Source organism: Myxine glutinosa, chromosome 5 (genome assembly GCF_964187855.1).
Source record: "Myxine glutinosa chromosome 5, kmMyxGlut1.1, whole genome shotgun sequence".
NCBI lineage: Eukaryota > Metazoa > Chordata > Myxini > Myxiniformes > Myxinidae > Myxine > Myxine glutinosa.
Window position 1 is genome coordinate 9,753,621 of NC_136265.1, and position 16,171 is coordinate 9,769,791.

Below are 16,171 nucleotides of genomic sequence, written 5' to 3' on the forward strand. Positions count from 1 at the left end.
CAGACGCTGACGGGAGCCCAAACTACTCATCACACAACTGGTACAATATTCCAGGCTGTACATGCTGATGATACCGCCGCTGGCAACACTTCAAAACTTAAACAGTCCAATATCATTGAGCAAGAGGAGCCTGACTATGGAGCATCCAAAATCCCTAAGAAAAGAGCACCCCCTCCATCCTTTCCCGACTTCAATGATGACTACAGAGATTCACAAGTGTTACACGATGCTCTGGAACGGAATATTGCTTGGGTTCTCGTTGGTACTGTTGGTGACGACTGCCTAGAAGAATACTTTCCTGAGATTGATAAAGACGTGCTGGGACCTGTAGGTTCTTGGACTTCATTCATGAAAACTGTGACTGATTGCTCCACTACAAAGTGCAAGTTGGAGTATCTTCCTGTCGTTCCATTGCCCCCGGGAGACAATGTGATTAAATGGTACATGGACATGATAGTACAGATTGCTGAAGATCTTGAACTGGACTATATTTTTGCACATGCAGATGAGGCAATCAACAGCAAAATGTTGATCATTTCATGGCTATATCAGCATCAGGAGAGGTATGACAAAATAATACCACTCATGGGAGGATTCCATACCATTCTGGTGAACCTCAAGATTCTCTTCAAGAAGTATGGATGTCTTGGTTTGAAGGACTGGTGGGTAGATGCCGGAGCTATTGCCGATGGTTCTGTTGCTCAAGCATTTGAAGGACGTCACTACGCAAGAAGCATTCGTCTACACAAACAGTCATTTGAGGCCCTACTGAGGCACAGGATGAAATCACAAGATGTTGCTTCCATATTGGACGAGTATACGAGAGAAGTGGTCGCCAACCTCAGGTTCAATCCAAATAAGACAAGTCTTGAATCAGTTCTGCAGTTACCTATTTTCAAGGACATCTGTACCTCACTGATGCAATCAGCAGGAACTCAGGCCAAAATGATAGCAGAATATCTTAAGGACGTATCAGCAATGTTGTGCCTCATAGCAGCTGTAAGGGAGAAGAGCATTGAAACACACCTGGCAGCAGAGAGAACGCTTCTTCCAAAGTGCTTTGCTTTCGGGCACATCAACTATGCTAGGTACCTGACATTCCAACACGTCAATCTCCAAAATCTGAAGGTGAATCACAAAGATGCCTGGGATGATCTGTTGCAAAATGGATTCGGAGGGTCGATGACTGGCGAGCCCTTTTCTACGATCCATGGGGACTTGATCACTGAGACCATAATCAACAGAGAGGTTAAAGTCCGGGGTGGTCCAATGCAAGGCGGTTACAGTACCAGCAAGCAGACAACAGATGCGTTCATAAAAACGAGTCACTTAATGGCAAAGCTCAGAGGAAGATTGAAGGAAAGGTTGCATATCCTGACCTCTTCAACTCACAAGGAAACAACAATAGGGGCACGGAGGCAGCATGACAACATGGTTCGCAACCTAGTCATCCAATTGGATAAGTACTTTGACCCTTTTCTGATTGGTTCTGCGCGTCACATGAAAACTGGAGTGGAAATTAACCAAGGTATTGTCAGTGGATTGTCGTCATCAACCGAAGCAGGAGAGAAACAATTCCAAGACTTTGTTAACCTTAGACTCAAGGCTACTGGAGAAGGCAGAATGAACATTTTTGACAGGATTGTGAATCTCAAGATCAAAACGGGCATGGAGAAGGTCAAGAAAAATCCAAAGGCAGTGAACGTTCTCAAGGAGGATCGACAAGCATTTGGTGTGTTGGTAGGAAAGGCAACTACCCCTGAAGAAGCACATTCACACCCCCTGACAACTATTCCACTTGCCCTTGCCACACCAGAACGAGACATTCGACAAGGTTCTAAAGCAGCGCTGAGGAACTACCTTATTGAGGAATCTTCATCAACTACAGAGGAACCGCCAAATAGAAGCAACTGGCTGATTGACGGAATGGCAGCTGTAAAGTCAATCCCGGCTCAACAGACTTGGGGAGAATACACTGATGCCCTATTGAAATTCTGCATGCCACCAAGCCAGTCAAACCCAAAACAGCTTGGGATCATATTTGATTCCTACTGTACGTCCACTACAAAGGAGTTAACCCAACGACGCCGAGGGATCTCTGGTAGAAGAACCCACATCACAAGCCCCGAGCAGAGTATGCCCAGAGGCAAAGATTGGGACGCATTTCTGCATAATGCTGAAAACAAGACTGAGCTGATTAAATTTATGGTCACTTACTTCAAAAGTGATTCAGTCAGATCGAAACTCAGAATTCCACTCACCGTGACAGAGGAACAGAATACATGGTTGATCACGCAAACTAAGTTTGAACAACTTGAATCCTGCAACCATCATGAGGCTGACACCAGGCTTGTTCTTCATGCAAGCAAGTGCGAAGGTCCGGTTGTGATTAAGGCTTCAGATACAGATGTACTGATCCTCTTGAGCTATGCCTATTCTGTCTGCAAACCACCACAAGACTGGTTCATGAAGATTGACCATCGGTACGTCAGTGTCAAGAAACTAACGACTCATTTTGGAGATGAAGTGTGTCAAACTCTCCCAGCATATCATAGCATTACTGGATGTGACACGACATCATTCCCATTTCGCATCGGCAAAATCAAGCCATTGAAGAAGATGTTGAAACAAGAGAAATCCCATCTACTCTCTCAGCTGGGCAGATCAAATCAATCTTTTCAAGATGCTACCAGTGCTAAATGCTTCTTCAGAACCTGCATGTATTCTGGAAGTGAACAAGAAAGCTTTGTTGAAACAAGGATCCGAACGTACAACACTCAAAAGGTGAAATCTAGTTCCAGCATCCTTCCAGACGAGAGTAGCACCAATGAACACCTCAAGAGGAGTGACCTTCAGGCATGGGTGTGGTACCAGTGTCTCAAGCAAAACATTGAGTATCCTTCTATCACTGACAGAGGATGGGAAAATACAGATGATGGTATCAGGCCAATATGGTTTACCTGCCCGCAACTCCCTCCAAGCCTCTCCAAGAAAAAGAGCAAGAAAAGACAAATTCAAAGTAAGTATACTAAAAATATATCATTACTTTGATCATTGCTTTTCGTTCCTGTCATAAAGTTCCTCCAATGTATTCCCACTGGCAGTGCATTCATCCAGATTAAATATGTGTAACCTTCCACTTACAGGTCTCGCGGAGTATGATGCAGATTTAGAAGATGCAGTAGAAGAGAGAAGCCAGCCTTCAAGGAAGAAGAGACACAGGAATACAAGCAGAAAACATGTACAAGACAGTGAAGTTCACTGTAGAGAAAGAGAAAAGCAAGGTAGATAAGTCCAAAATGCAATCGTAATTTTGTTATTTTTATATGATTTACTGTTTTGAATCCCGACTATATCCATTCACATTTTTTATAGGTATCGGTGGGGCAGAAGAAAGAGCAGAAGAATCTGAAGTTGATGAAGAGTACCAAGGAGATGGGGAAAATTCGGAGAGCACCATGGAACAACTTTCTTCGGATACCTGTGGACTTTATTCAGACTTTCAGAGTGAAGAGAGTGATCTTGATCTTGATCTTAGTAACTGAGGATTATGTGCCTTTTGAACAACATATTTTTCCCAAAGCATAACCAAAGCCGGGGATCATATTGAATGGGAATTCAGATACATTTTATAAACCTGTGTAGTTTGGTAGACGAAGCAAAACTGACTAGGAGCCGTTCAGCGGCAGCCATCTTGGATTTATTGTTCATCCATGATTTAGGGGATGATCTATTGAGCTAGTGTCATGATAAACCAACTAAATGGATAACCAGACTTTGGAAACCAAGAAATTGAATCAAAATGTATTGTAATATATATTATGGAGCACAAGACATGACTGAATCTGCCACATCGGTGGCCAGTATTGGCAGCCATCTTAGATTTCTTTATGAACCAATGATTTCACTGAAATAAAAAGTACAAATATGGATTCCTTGACCCCAAAAACATATGTCTGGACACCAAAATTATAATCATATCACACTCGGAACTGAAGTTATAGCAGTTTCCGTAATACGGAAGTTGCCCGGCGGCCATTTTGTTAATAAAGTACCGATTGTTAATTTTTATGGCTGAGTTATGACTGAGTTATCTTTCTTTATCATAATAGGCCACAATCAGTTGAAAAAAAATCATCTATGGGTAAAAGCAACTCTCAGAAATACTATTTTAGCTATTCTGGTGGCCATTTTGGATTTTTGGCCGCCATCTTGGATTTGAGGCAAATTTCAGGGTGGCCCACAAGCTTATTCGACAGAGTATGATCAAAAGTATATAAATCCACTGAGAAAACCTTGACTGGAAAACGGCGCCATTTCTGCCTGGCATGGACCTGTCTAAGGGCTTGGTGAGAGGACTGGCCAGGAGAACTTCGTTGAAAGAGAACTTGCAGAGGATACGCGCACTGTAAGAGGACTTGCCCGATTTGCGCTCTGAGAGAGGACTCCTGCGGGAGAGGCGCTTTGCCATTGAACTGTATTGGGAGCGCATATAGCGCCGGTTCTTCTATTACGTACGCGGCCGTGACCGCAAGTATAACCGCCAAGCCCGGTTCATCTATTACGTACGTGACCATGGTCGCAAGTAACCGCCCAGCCAGCCTTACCTTTCGCCCCGCATTTAATCCCATGTGCGCCAACGACCCGCGGGGAGCTTCTGCCGCCCTGACCATCTTCTTCGCGGTGCGAGTCGGGGACCGGAGCGAACTGCCTGGACGCCATCATCCCTGGACCATCAACCTGACCATCTACAGCCCCGTGTGAGTGTGTCTGAGTGTGAAACGGGCCCGTGTCCAGGGGCTAAGTTAAGACTGTAATAAGGCTGCACTGTGTGTTCTTCTTCTTGATCATTGTACATAGTGAATAAACCAACCTGTTCTTCCTGTCTTTCCTAATTCGACCGTATCAGTGTTTTCCTCCATTGGGTAAGCATGGCACGATTAGAACCGCTCGGATCGGGTTTAGTCATTGTTAACGGCTCGGGTCGCGGTTCGCTTTCGCTCGGCGTTTCCACCTACAACCGTGATTCGGGCGGGGTTTATTTCCTTGCTTCCTGGGCAGCGTTGGTAATTAGGTATTAGCGATTAGTCCTGTGACCCTACTCAACGCTGTCCGGAAGTGACGTCATAGCCCCGGATCCCGTCGGCTAGTAAAATCAAGGGGACTAATCCCCCTTGGTAAGGGGAAAGGCCGACGCTGAGATCCGCAATAATATAATTCTATAATATTTTAATTAAAAGGAACTATTCCTTTTAACTGCTTCGAACTTGTGGAGTCGAAACTTCAGCCAAACTCTGGAACTGATCCGAGCAGGCAGGTTGCCCCTAACAACCGTTTGCCTTTAGCCTAATTTATGACCTGTCAGTTCAAAAGCTCTGAGTAAATAGTTGCTAGGCTAGTAAGTTCTAGAGAACACAATTAAAGCTGATTACTATATGTATTAATGGAGATCAAGCAAACAATTAAAACAATTAAAACTTAAGTGTTTGCAACAACAGGTCGAGGACAAGAAAATCCATTCAATTACACAAATTACGTACACAAATAATTAATTTTCTTCAACATCATGCACACATTCAAGGCACCCAGCGCCAGAGGCAGCTCAGCAACCCCAAAACATCACTGAACCTCCTCCATATTTAACTGCAGAGAATGTTATTTTCTATGAAGGCTTTATTTTGTTTTCTGTAAACATAGAGATGATGTGCTTTATCAATAAGCTCTAATTTGGTCTCATCTGTCTTCAGGACATTCTCCCAGAGGGATTTTGGCTTGTTTGGGTGTGTTTTGGCCAACTCCAGTTGGGCTTTCTTATGTCTCTCTCTCTCAGCAGTGGGGTTCTCCATCCAACCCACTTCCATTGAGTTGGCGACGGATGGTGTGAGTTGAAACTGTTCTACCTCGTCTCTGAAGGTCAGCTTGAATCTGATTGGCAATTGATCGAGGTGCTTTCTCCACCATTTCAACAATCCTTTGCTGCAATCTTCAATCAAGTTTCCTTTTGCGGCCACGTCCAGCGAGGTTGGCTACAGTGCCATGGGCCTTATAAACTTCCTGATAACATTGCATACGGTGGACACATGAACGACAAGGTCTCTGGAGATGGACCTGAAGCCTTGAGATTGTCCATGCTTGGCTAAAATCTTGTGTCTGACCTCCTCAGACAATTCTCTGGTTTTATTTCTTTTCTCCATGCTCATTGCGGTACACATAGTGACACAAAGCAGCAGAATTTCCTTTTCTCCATTCAAACTGGTTGAATGAGTGATTTTTATATTGCAGGCACCTGCAACTCACCACAGTTGAGTTTAATTCCAAAGTAAAGGAGAATCATCTGCTTGAAATCTAATTATTTCTTACAACTTCTAAACACAACAACAACAAGCATGTTTAGGCCATTTTCCCTGCGAGAGCGGGTCACAGGCTCCAGTCCCATCATCTTTCGCAATTCATCATTTGTCTTCCTCTCTCTCAACGATACTCCCACATCCACCGAACCATTCGCATTTCCACCCTTTCCAGCCTTCGTTGCTTTCCAGCCATTACCCATGTCTCGCTCCCATAAATCATAACACTTCTCACACATGCAGCATACACCTTTCCCTTCAGCTTCAACGACACTCCCCTCCTCGTCAGCATGCCACTCAGTCCCCGAAACTTCTTCCATGCACATCTCACTCCAGCAACCGTTGCTGAGTCTGATCCACCTTCTCCATTCAGCATGTCTCCGAGGTAGCAAAATGTTTTCACACCTTCCAGCTTCAAGCAGTCTCCAAGATCCAACTCAACATTTCCTCCATCTGCAGCTCCCTCTGTGCACACCTTACACTTGAATGTAGCTGCCACACTGGTTAATGACCCTCTCAAACCACTACATTTTTGATTAACCCACTCACCGCACATTCACACATCACCGGCAACTCACCGCACATCACTGGCAACGGTACCCGCCCTACGGGCGGGGCTTCAATTGGGAAGCCGAAATGAAAAGGCAAAATATCAGAAATTGAAGGCAGAAATTTTTTATTTCAAACAATTCATATAAACATCCATCAAATCATATGACACGTAAATCATCCCACATTGGTGGTTCATTGTGATGTGATTGTGTTTCATTGTGATGTTTGTGCGGCGACGGGCAGTGTGTACAAAGGGCAGGGACTTGATCTACACAAGCTGATGACTCGTGCTTACTGGGAATTCCTCGTTCGTGGGACATTGTCTCAAGCCCCAGTCCCCATCACGGATGGGGCTCAGCGGTTTACCCGAGCAAGACGGCAGAGGGCAAGGTACACACTGGCCCGTCCAGTGTAGCGCGCGTGCGGCCCCGGGCATCGAAGGGCATTAGACGTTCATTAAACATTAAACGTTCATTAAAGGATTACGAAACGAAAAACATTACGAAATTACGTTCACACCATCACGTCAAACACCACCGTGAACACATACTTCGTCACAGCATCGTCACAATGAACGTGAGGCCAACGCGAATGTTATGCGGGAATCCAAACCTGAGAGTGCTGGAGACCAAAGCTGAAATTGGAAAAACTAAATAGCCTATTTTACTCCCAGGGGTCCCAGGATTACCCACCCAAAATATCTTTGCGATCGGTTCAGCAGTTTTTACGGTACCTTCGACCAGACAGACAGACATTTGGTGAATTATAGTAAGATTAGACATCAAATAAATAACTATGAATGCATATATGTAATTGCATGTATTTATTTACACAAACAACACACACAAAAGTCATTTTATGGCCATTTTCCCTGCTGGAGTGGGGGTTAGCCTTGCGGGCCCCATGACAATCTTCTCCATTTTGCCCTATTTTCTGAATCTCCCCTTGTTAACCCCCTTGCCCGCATTTCTTCTTGCACCACCTTTAGCCCATCCTCTGCCTCCTTCTACAGACTTGGCATTTAATATGGAATAGTTTTTTTCTTGACTTGGGTTTACTTTCTTAACTCAATATATCAATCTGGTGAGTTTCTTTTACACTTTGGTGATTTATTTGTTAAAAGAACCATGTCACTGATTGTCTGTCGCAGCAAGAAGTCAACAACAGGATTATATCACAGATGGCGTGGCAAAATGTACAGGCAGGTGCATTTGATGATTGGCTTCACAGTCGGGTATACAAGGGTTGTTGCGTTCTGTATTAGTGGAAAACAACTGCTGCACTTCTCCAAAAGTTATTGCCGCTTCCTCTGGAGATGGTCCGTCAACTCGAGAATGCTGTTTGTCATGGAGTGGTGGCTTTACGAAATTACGGCATGAAACAGTGTGCTATTGCTCGGCAGTATGGCATCACTCAAGGTCAGGTGTCAAAGATCCTGAAACGAAATGCTCAGAGGGGTGTCCCTACTCCAATACCGAGGCCAGTACGTCCCCGCAGAACCACAAGGAGGGATGATCGCCAGCTGCACCGGTTAGTCTGCAATGGCCGTACCAAGTCAGCTAATCGGCTTAGGGCTGAGTGGCAGCAACTGACAAATGTGCCTGTATCCATAAGGCTAGTCAACCAACGACTGGTTCAAGCAGGCTATCGTGCCAGGCGTCTCCCGAGAAAGCCACGCCTGACCAGACAACACCGCCAGCGCCGATTGCAGTGGGCCAGAGAGCACCGTCAATGGCAGCCAGGACACTGGAATCACGTGATCTTCAGTGACGAGTCTAGATTTCTGGTCTATCGTCAAGATGGCCGCGTCCGAGTGCGCAGACAAGTGCATGAAGCCTACAACAAAGATTGTATAGTGCCAAGAGTCCAAGCTGGAGGTGGTGGGGTGACCGTTTGGGCTGCTTTTCATGCAGGGGGCAAAACTGACCTGGTTGTTCTGAATGGAAACCTGAACCAGTTCAAGTACAGGGCCATTCTGGAAGAAACATTGCTTCCATTTGCTCGTGCAGCCTTTCGAGGAAACTTTGTCTTCCAAGATGACAATGCACGGCCTCATCGTGCTCGCATGATCCAACACTTTCTTGCTGACCGTGGTGTCGAGCATATGGAGTGGCCTGCCATGTCCCCGGATATGAATCCGATAGAGAACTTGTGGGCAGAATTAACGTGTCAAATCGACCACTTGGACCAGCAGCCGACCTCTGTGCGTGAATTGCAACAGGCTATTGTCACTGCATGGCAAGCGATTCCTGTCCAAACCTTGGCAAATCTCGTGAACAGCATGCCTCAACGTGTACGTGCTCTCCTGAATGCTCGTGGGGGTTACACGAAGTATTGAACTGTAATTTTACTGTCCATAATCCCAGTCGTAATTTAACTTTTGTTTTTGTTAAAAAAAAATTTGGCTAATGTGCAAAATAAAGATACTTCTGGAAAACGTACAGAAGTTTAACACAGTACTGTCCATGAATTGAGTTCGATATCAGTTTACATCACTTTCAAGGATCAATTTATTTGTTTCGAAATGTCAAATGTGGTTTTTGTTTCTTTTAAAGGTCACATTAACAAAATGTAGAATAATTTCAACATAATTCCAATGAACTTTTGGTTCTAAGACATCTTGAAAAGTAAGTTCACCCCCACAAAAAAAATATTCCATATTAAATGCCAAGTCTGTATATTTGTTGGAACCCATCTGTGGATCGGTCCCATCGATCGGCCGATGCGGCTGACCCGTTTGCGGATCCGCAGATGGGCGACCCATCTGTGGATCCGCAAACGGGTCAGACCCATCGCTGAGGGCCTCATAGAATCACATAGGGCCTCATAGAATCACACTGAGGGCCTCATAGAATCACATAATGCGTTATTGTGTTTATATAATTGACAATGCCCCGATTACGAAGCCACACCTTCATCTTTAGCTTTGGGGTGATTAAGGCATGCCAGGAATTGCTATATAAACAATGGAGAGCTGAGTCTGCCAGTGCCACCAGCGAAGTAGACCAGCGTTTTTAAATGGAGCGACATTATCTTATTTTTATCTTATCGACAAACCACATGTCACGGCCTGCTTTATAAACATTTATGACATCAATTGCTTATTTTTAGGTTCAAATAAACATACTCATCCACCATTGATGCATACACATTCCTTCAAGGTGAACAACACATCCGCAGATGGCGCAGACCCATCGGCCGATGGGTCTGCATTGTCATTTCTCGTGCATCCACAGATGGGTCGCCCATCTGCGGATCCGCAAACGGGTCAGACCCATCGGCCGATGGGACCGATCCACAGATGGGTTCCAACATATTCATTTCCATCACTCTTCTCAACCAGTCACTTTCATCCTTCCTCAACACATGACCAAATCATCTCAACCCATTTCTCTTCACAGCATCTATTACAGGCTCTATTCCCATCATCTTTCGCAATTCATCATTTATCTTCCTCTCTCTCAAAGATACTCCACACATCCACCGAACCATTCGCATTTCCACCCTTTCCAGCCTTCGTTGCTGCTCTACGTTCATGACCCATGTCTCGCTCCCATAAATCATAACACTTCTCACACATGCAGCATACACCTTTCCCTTCAGCTTCAACGACACTCCCCTCCTCGTTAGCACACCACTCAGTTCCAGAAACTTCTTCCATGCACATCCACTCTCGCAACCGTTGCCGAGTCTGATCCATCTTCTCCATATAGCATGTCTCCTAGGTCGCAAAACGTTTTCACACAGACTCCAATATCCAACTCAACATTTCCTCCATCTGCAGCTCCCTCTATTTTATGTATGAATGATCGTTTTAAGGCCATTTTCCCCACTAGAGCGGGGGTTACCCTTGCGGGCCCCATGACAATCATGGTTCCCTGTTTGAGGCAATATTTTTATGGCCGGATGCCCTTTCTGACGCCCCTCTATTTTATGTATGTATGTATTAATTTATGGATTTATTTGTTTATGTATGTGTTAATGTATGTATGTATATGTATGTATCAATGTATGTATTAATTTATGTATTAATTTATGTATGTATGTATCAATGTATGTATGTATGTATGTATGTATGCATTTATTTGTTTATGCATTTATTTGTGTATGTAAGTATGTATCAATGTATGTATTTATGCATCAATGTATGTATGTATGCATCAATGTATGTACGTATCAATGTATGCATGTATGTATTAATTTATGCATTTATTTGTTTATGTATGTGTTAATGTATGTATGTATATGTATGTATCAATGTATGTATTAATTTATGTATGTATGTATCAATGTATGTATGTATGTATGTATGTGTCGTGAAAATCAAACACAGACACGACTTTACCTCTGCGTAGGCTTTAATATCATTCAGATCGTTGATACATTCTGTAACAATACACGCAGCAATAGGCATTAAATCAGAGCACTTCAAGAACAACAATGGAAGTTACCATATAACAAATGGTTAGCACAGCGCATCGTCAGCGCAGCATTAGGGGCGTACATACCGTTAGACTACAGGATAATGTCACAGGGAGTCCCGCCGAAGTGTCCGCACGCCCCGGCTGGCCGCGGGTCTTATAGACAGCCCCTTCCGTAGCGAGCACCCCTGGGTTCACCTTGGTATAATTTCACTACATTCTCCCCGTCGTTAAAACTATACTACCGCTCGGCAGTCTGCAAGCAAGCATCAGCAATAAACCAAAGGGTTACGTCAATCCACGTCAGTCGGTCCACCCGTAGCGGTCGGGGCGGCGAACCTCCCGGCCAGTTCGTGTTCGGAAACTACCGGGCACGGCGTCCCCTAGCCCGGAGTCCCCCGCGTCGGAATAGCCGCCTGAGGTTGGAGTCGGAGGGGGCGCCCCCGCGCCGTCGGGCACAGGGGCGGGGGACGACGGGAGTAACAGCGGTAGCTCCATAGGGGAAGCTTCGATAGAGTCCATAGACTCGTAGACGGGTTCGTCGGTATCCCTGTCGTCGTCCCCACAAGGGGCGAGATGGCGTACGGAGACAGTAGACTCGCGGCCATCCGCCGTTAACACGCGGGCATGCTCGGGATTAGCCTGGAGGACCTGCACCTTGTCAACAAGGGGGTCGTACTTGCTAGTGCGAACCGCTCGTTTGAGATAGGCGGGCCCCGGTTCAGCGAGCCAGCTGGGTAAAGACTGGATACTGCCGGAGCTACGAGGGTGGTGGAACAGTCGTTCGTGAGGAGTCTGGTTGGTGGCAGTACATAGGAGCCCCCGGATCGAGTTTAGAGCGGCAGGCAGCGACCACGCCCATTTATCGAGGCCTCGGCCGAGGGTCCGGAGGCTTAGCATGACGGCCCGCCATATAATCCCATTAAAGCGTTCGATCTGTCCATTAGCTTGGGGCCGGTACGGGGTGGTGTAGCTCGAAGCGACGTTATGTTGGAGCAAGTAGCCCCTCACTTCCTGGGACAGGAACACCGCACCCCGATCGGTATGCACGTAGGCCGGATACCCGAACATAGAAAACAAATTCTGCAGGCACCGAATAACCGTGGCAGCCGACATATCCCCGCACGTGTAAGCAAAGGGGAATCGGGAATACTCATCGACGATAGTGAGCAGATAGCGAGAGTTGCTCGACATTGGCAGCGGCCCTTTGAAGTCCATCGCCAAGCGCTCCCACGGTCTAGTAGCCCTAACGAGTGTCCCCAGAGGGGGGCTATAAAAACGCGGTTTGAGTTCCGCACAGATGGCGCAATCACGGCAGATGCGGCGGATGTCCTCCATCGAGTACGGCAGATTGCCCGCGCGCACAAAGTGCGCGAAGCGCGTTACCCCGGGATGACACATAGTGCTGTGCAAAGTGCGCAGCCCCTCCAAAGATACGATCCCCGCGCAAGTGGCCGGCCTTGATAAGGCATCAGCGACCAGGTTATCCTTCCCCGGGCGGTATTTGATGGTGTAGCAGAAGTCGGCGAGTTCAATACGCCAACGGGTGATTTTCTCATTCTTAATGCGCTGAGCATGTAAGGTGTCGTACATAAACGCAACACTCTGTTGGTCCGTGATGATTTGGAATCTCCGCCCAAGCAGGTACGAACGCCATCGCTGAATTGATTCGACGATCGCGTACGCTTCCTTTTCGACAGACGAATGCCTCCGCTCGGCGGAGGTGAGAGTCCGCGAGAAGAAAGCCACAGGGCGGCCTCCTTGGGAGAGAGTCGCCGCTATCGCATGATCCGAGGCATCACTCTCCAAAACGAAAGAGGCACTCTCGTCAATCGTTGCGACAGCGGCGCCAGCAATGTCGACTTTAAGGCCCTCGAAGGCCGCCAGGGCGGCCGGGCCCAAGGGGAAAGTGTCGCAGGCCACGAGGGGGCGGAGCTTAGCGGAGAAATTTTGCACCCACTTTGAGTAGTGGGCGAACAGCCCCAGGGCGCGTTTCAGCGAAGCCCGATCGCTAGGCGGAGCCATATCGAGCAAAGGGCGCAGACGCTCCTTATCCGGAGAGACGGAGCGATGGGTCACGGTGTACCCCAAAAGGTCTACCGTGCGTAGAGAGTATTGACACTTCGCCGCATTCATGGTTAAGCGATATTTCCGCGCGACCTCGAGGAAGCGTTTTAGATTAGCGTCGTGATGCGCCTGGTCATGCCCACAAACCGTAAGATTGTCCAGATAGACAAAGACATCGGTCAAATGCTCCTTTGCAATGAGGTCATCCATAGCTCTCTGAAAACAAGCGACGCCGTTCGTTACCCCAAAGGGAAGTCTCGTGAACTGGTACAACCGCTGACCCGATTCAAAGGCTGTAAAGATGCGATCGGCCCTAGAGATGGGGACTTGATGATACGCACTACGTAGATCGAGTGTGCTATAAACGGAATACAGGGCCACCTGGCGTACTAGGGCGTCCATCCCCGGTAATGGGTAGGCGTCCAGTTGTGTAAAACGATTAATCGTTTGCGAATAGTCGATTACCATTCGCCTGCGGTGGGCCTCACTCCGCACCACTAAGACTTGAGCCCGCCACGGTGACCTACTGTGTTCTATGATACCGTCCTTCAAGAGCAGGGCCGTTTCTTCCGCAATGAATTGCGCGTCCGCGCGAGAGTAGCGCCGCGATTTGATGGCTACAGGGGTACAATCAGTGGTCAGGTTGGGGAACAGTGAGAGTGGCTCCATGTCCATTTGAGCGAGGGCACACACAGCGAGCGTGTCCGGCCCACCGAAGTCTATTTCCAAACGACCATGCCGCTTAAGGAAATCAAGTCCTAACAGAACGTCAGCGCATAAGGCCGGTAATACCATGAGATACACGTCCGGGAACGTGCGGCCATTTATCACAAGTTTCAATCGACACGCCCCTTTAGTGCTCAACCGAAGTCCCTGAGAAGCCATAAAGATCCGGCGGGTTGTCCCGAGAACCGGCCACCCATGTTGATGCACGAGTCGCTGATCAATAAAACTGTCCGTGGATCCCGTATCAATCAGAGCTTGCGCAACAACGCCCGCGACTGTGAGCGGAATGAAGGCCTGCGCTAGGCCGGCAGACCCGGCAGGTATAGTTCCGGCCGGGCGAGAAGATCGCGCCTCGCGGGTGGATCCCACGCCGGCAGCAATCCTTCGGGCCTCAGCAGGAGCATTGAAGTCAGTTGGCTCATCGGTAGTTCCATTTGCCAGAGTGGGTGTGGGATGGTCGTGAGAGCAGCCGCCAGATGGCGCTCGAGCCACGGGAGAAAGATCTCTGCCATCTGCAGAGTCATATGCCAAAGCATGTAATTCGCAAAAGCTACCATGAGATGGCGCTCGAGCCACGTGAGAAAGATTTCTGCCATCTGCAGATTGACATGGCAAAAGGGGAGCATGTAATTCGCAAAAGCTACCATGAGATGGCGCTCGAGTCATGTGCTGCGTTTGCCGCACTTCGAGAGGCATTTCCAAAGTAGGAGCATGTCGCCTGTTTGAAGTAGGCGTTTGAAAGCCAGTCAAGGTTGGATGCTCTGTGACCGGTCGTGATCGCGCCATTTGTTTCGGCGGCCCGACGTATCTCACCAAGGTCGGGCAAGAAGCCAGAGGCCCGCGAGGAGGAGAGCGGCTCATCAAAGCTGTGCACGGCGCCCCGTCCGGTGCGCGATCCGTTGGCTCAGCGATGAGCCCATTCAAGGTCGCTCGGGAATGCGTGCCCCGAGCGGCCTTTCTGCAGACTTTTGCAAAGTGGCCTTTGGTGGAGCAGAGGTGACATGTTGCCTCACGGGCTGGACATTCAGAGCGGGGATGCTGCCGATTGCCACAAAAATAACATTTTGCATACCGGGCAGGCCGTGGCCTGGCAGCGGCGGCCGCGGTGAGGCCGGATGCGGAGTCCGCTCCCGGAGCACCCAGAGTGTCGGCCGTCGTGGGGGTCGGGTCCTCCTCCGTTTCCTCGGCGGTCGCGCTCTCGGGTCGCGCGAGTTGCGAGGTCCCCGCCACGACTCGTGGGTGATCATATGCGGTCATTTGTTCTCGAGCGTCAGTGTAGACACGTGCCAGCCGTAGTGCTTCTGTAAATGTCAGCTCCGCGACCTCCAAGAGACGGAGCCGCAAGACCCCAGAACTAATTCCGGATATGAATGCATCTCGGAGCAAATCGTCTTGCACTTGCTCGTGAGTCCGAACGTCCTGCACGCAGTCTGCCAATAGGTAGCGCAGCTCCTGCGCGAATCGATCGATCGACTCAGACGGTTGTTGCCGTCGCTGGGAGAGCTGATGCCGACCGTGCACAGCGCTCCGTTTCTTTATGTAGAGTCGCTTCAACTCGGCCAGGGCCGTAGCATACGTCTCAAATCGAGCAATGGTCTTGTACACCGTGTGATGGACCTTGGACTGTAACACGGACAGCCTCATCGCAGCGGTTGGCTCTGTCACGTGAGCAGCGAAGTAATTCTGCAGCGTGTTGAGCCAGTGAGCAAATTCCGATGCAGATCCTTCAGCTTGCGGGTCGGCTCCGAGAAGCGGAACCACGATCATCTTGTGGTTGTCAGCCATTCGGCGAAATGAATGATATTAAATGTCGTGAAAATCAAACACAGACACGACTTTACCTCTGCGTAGGCTTTAATATCATTCAGATCGTTGATACATTCTGTAACAATACACGCAGCAATAGGCATTAAATCAGAGCACTTCAAGAACAACAATGGAAGTTACCATATAACAAATGGTTAGCACAGCGCATCGTCAGCGCAGCATTAGGGGCGTACATACCGTTAGACTACAGGATAATGTCACAGGGAGTCCCGCCGAAGTGTCCGCACGCCC

At 47.9% G+C, this 16,171-nt stretch overlaps 2 protein-coding genes across 2 annotated transcripts in view; one reads left to right on the top strand and one right to left on the bottom strand.

The window, feature by feature from the left end:
• The window catches only part of LOC144892202 (uncharacterized), a 997,431-nt gene that overhangs the window by 742,202 nt on the left and 239,058 nt on the right, over window positions 1-16,171 (bottom strand). The window lies entirely within an intron of this gene.
• Window positions 2,052-3,931, top strand: LOC144892199 (uncharacterized). Its single transcript, XM_078777553.1, has 3 exons — window positions 2,052-3,019; window positions 3,147-3,284; window positions 3,376-3,931. Exons 1-3 carry the CDS (start codon window positions 2,137-2,139, stop codon window positions 3,543-3,545), a joined length of 1,191 nt encoding a protein of 396 aa, XP_078633679.1. The 5' UTR covers window positions 2,052-2,136; the 3' UTR covers window positions 3,546-3,931.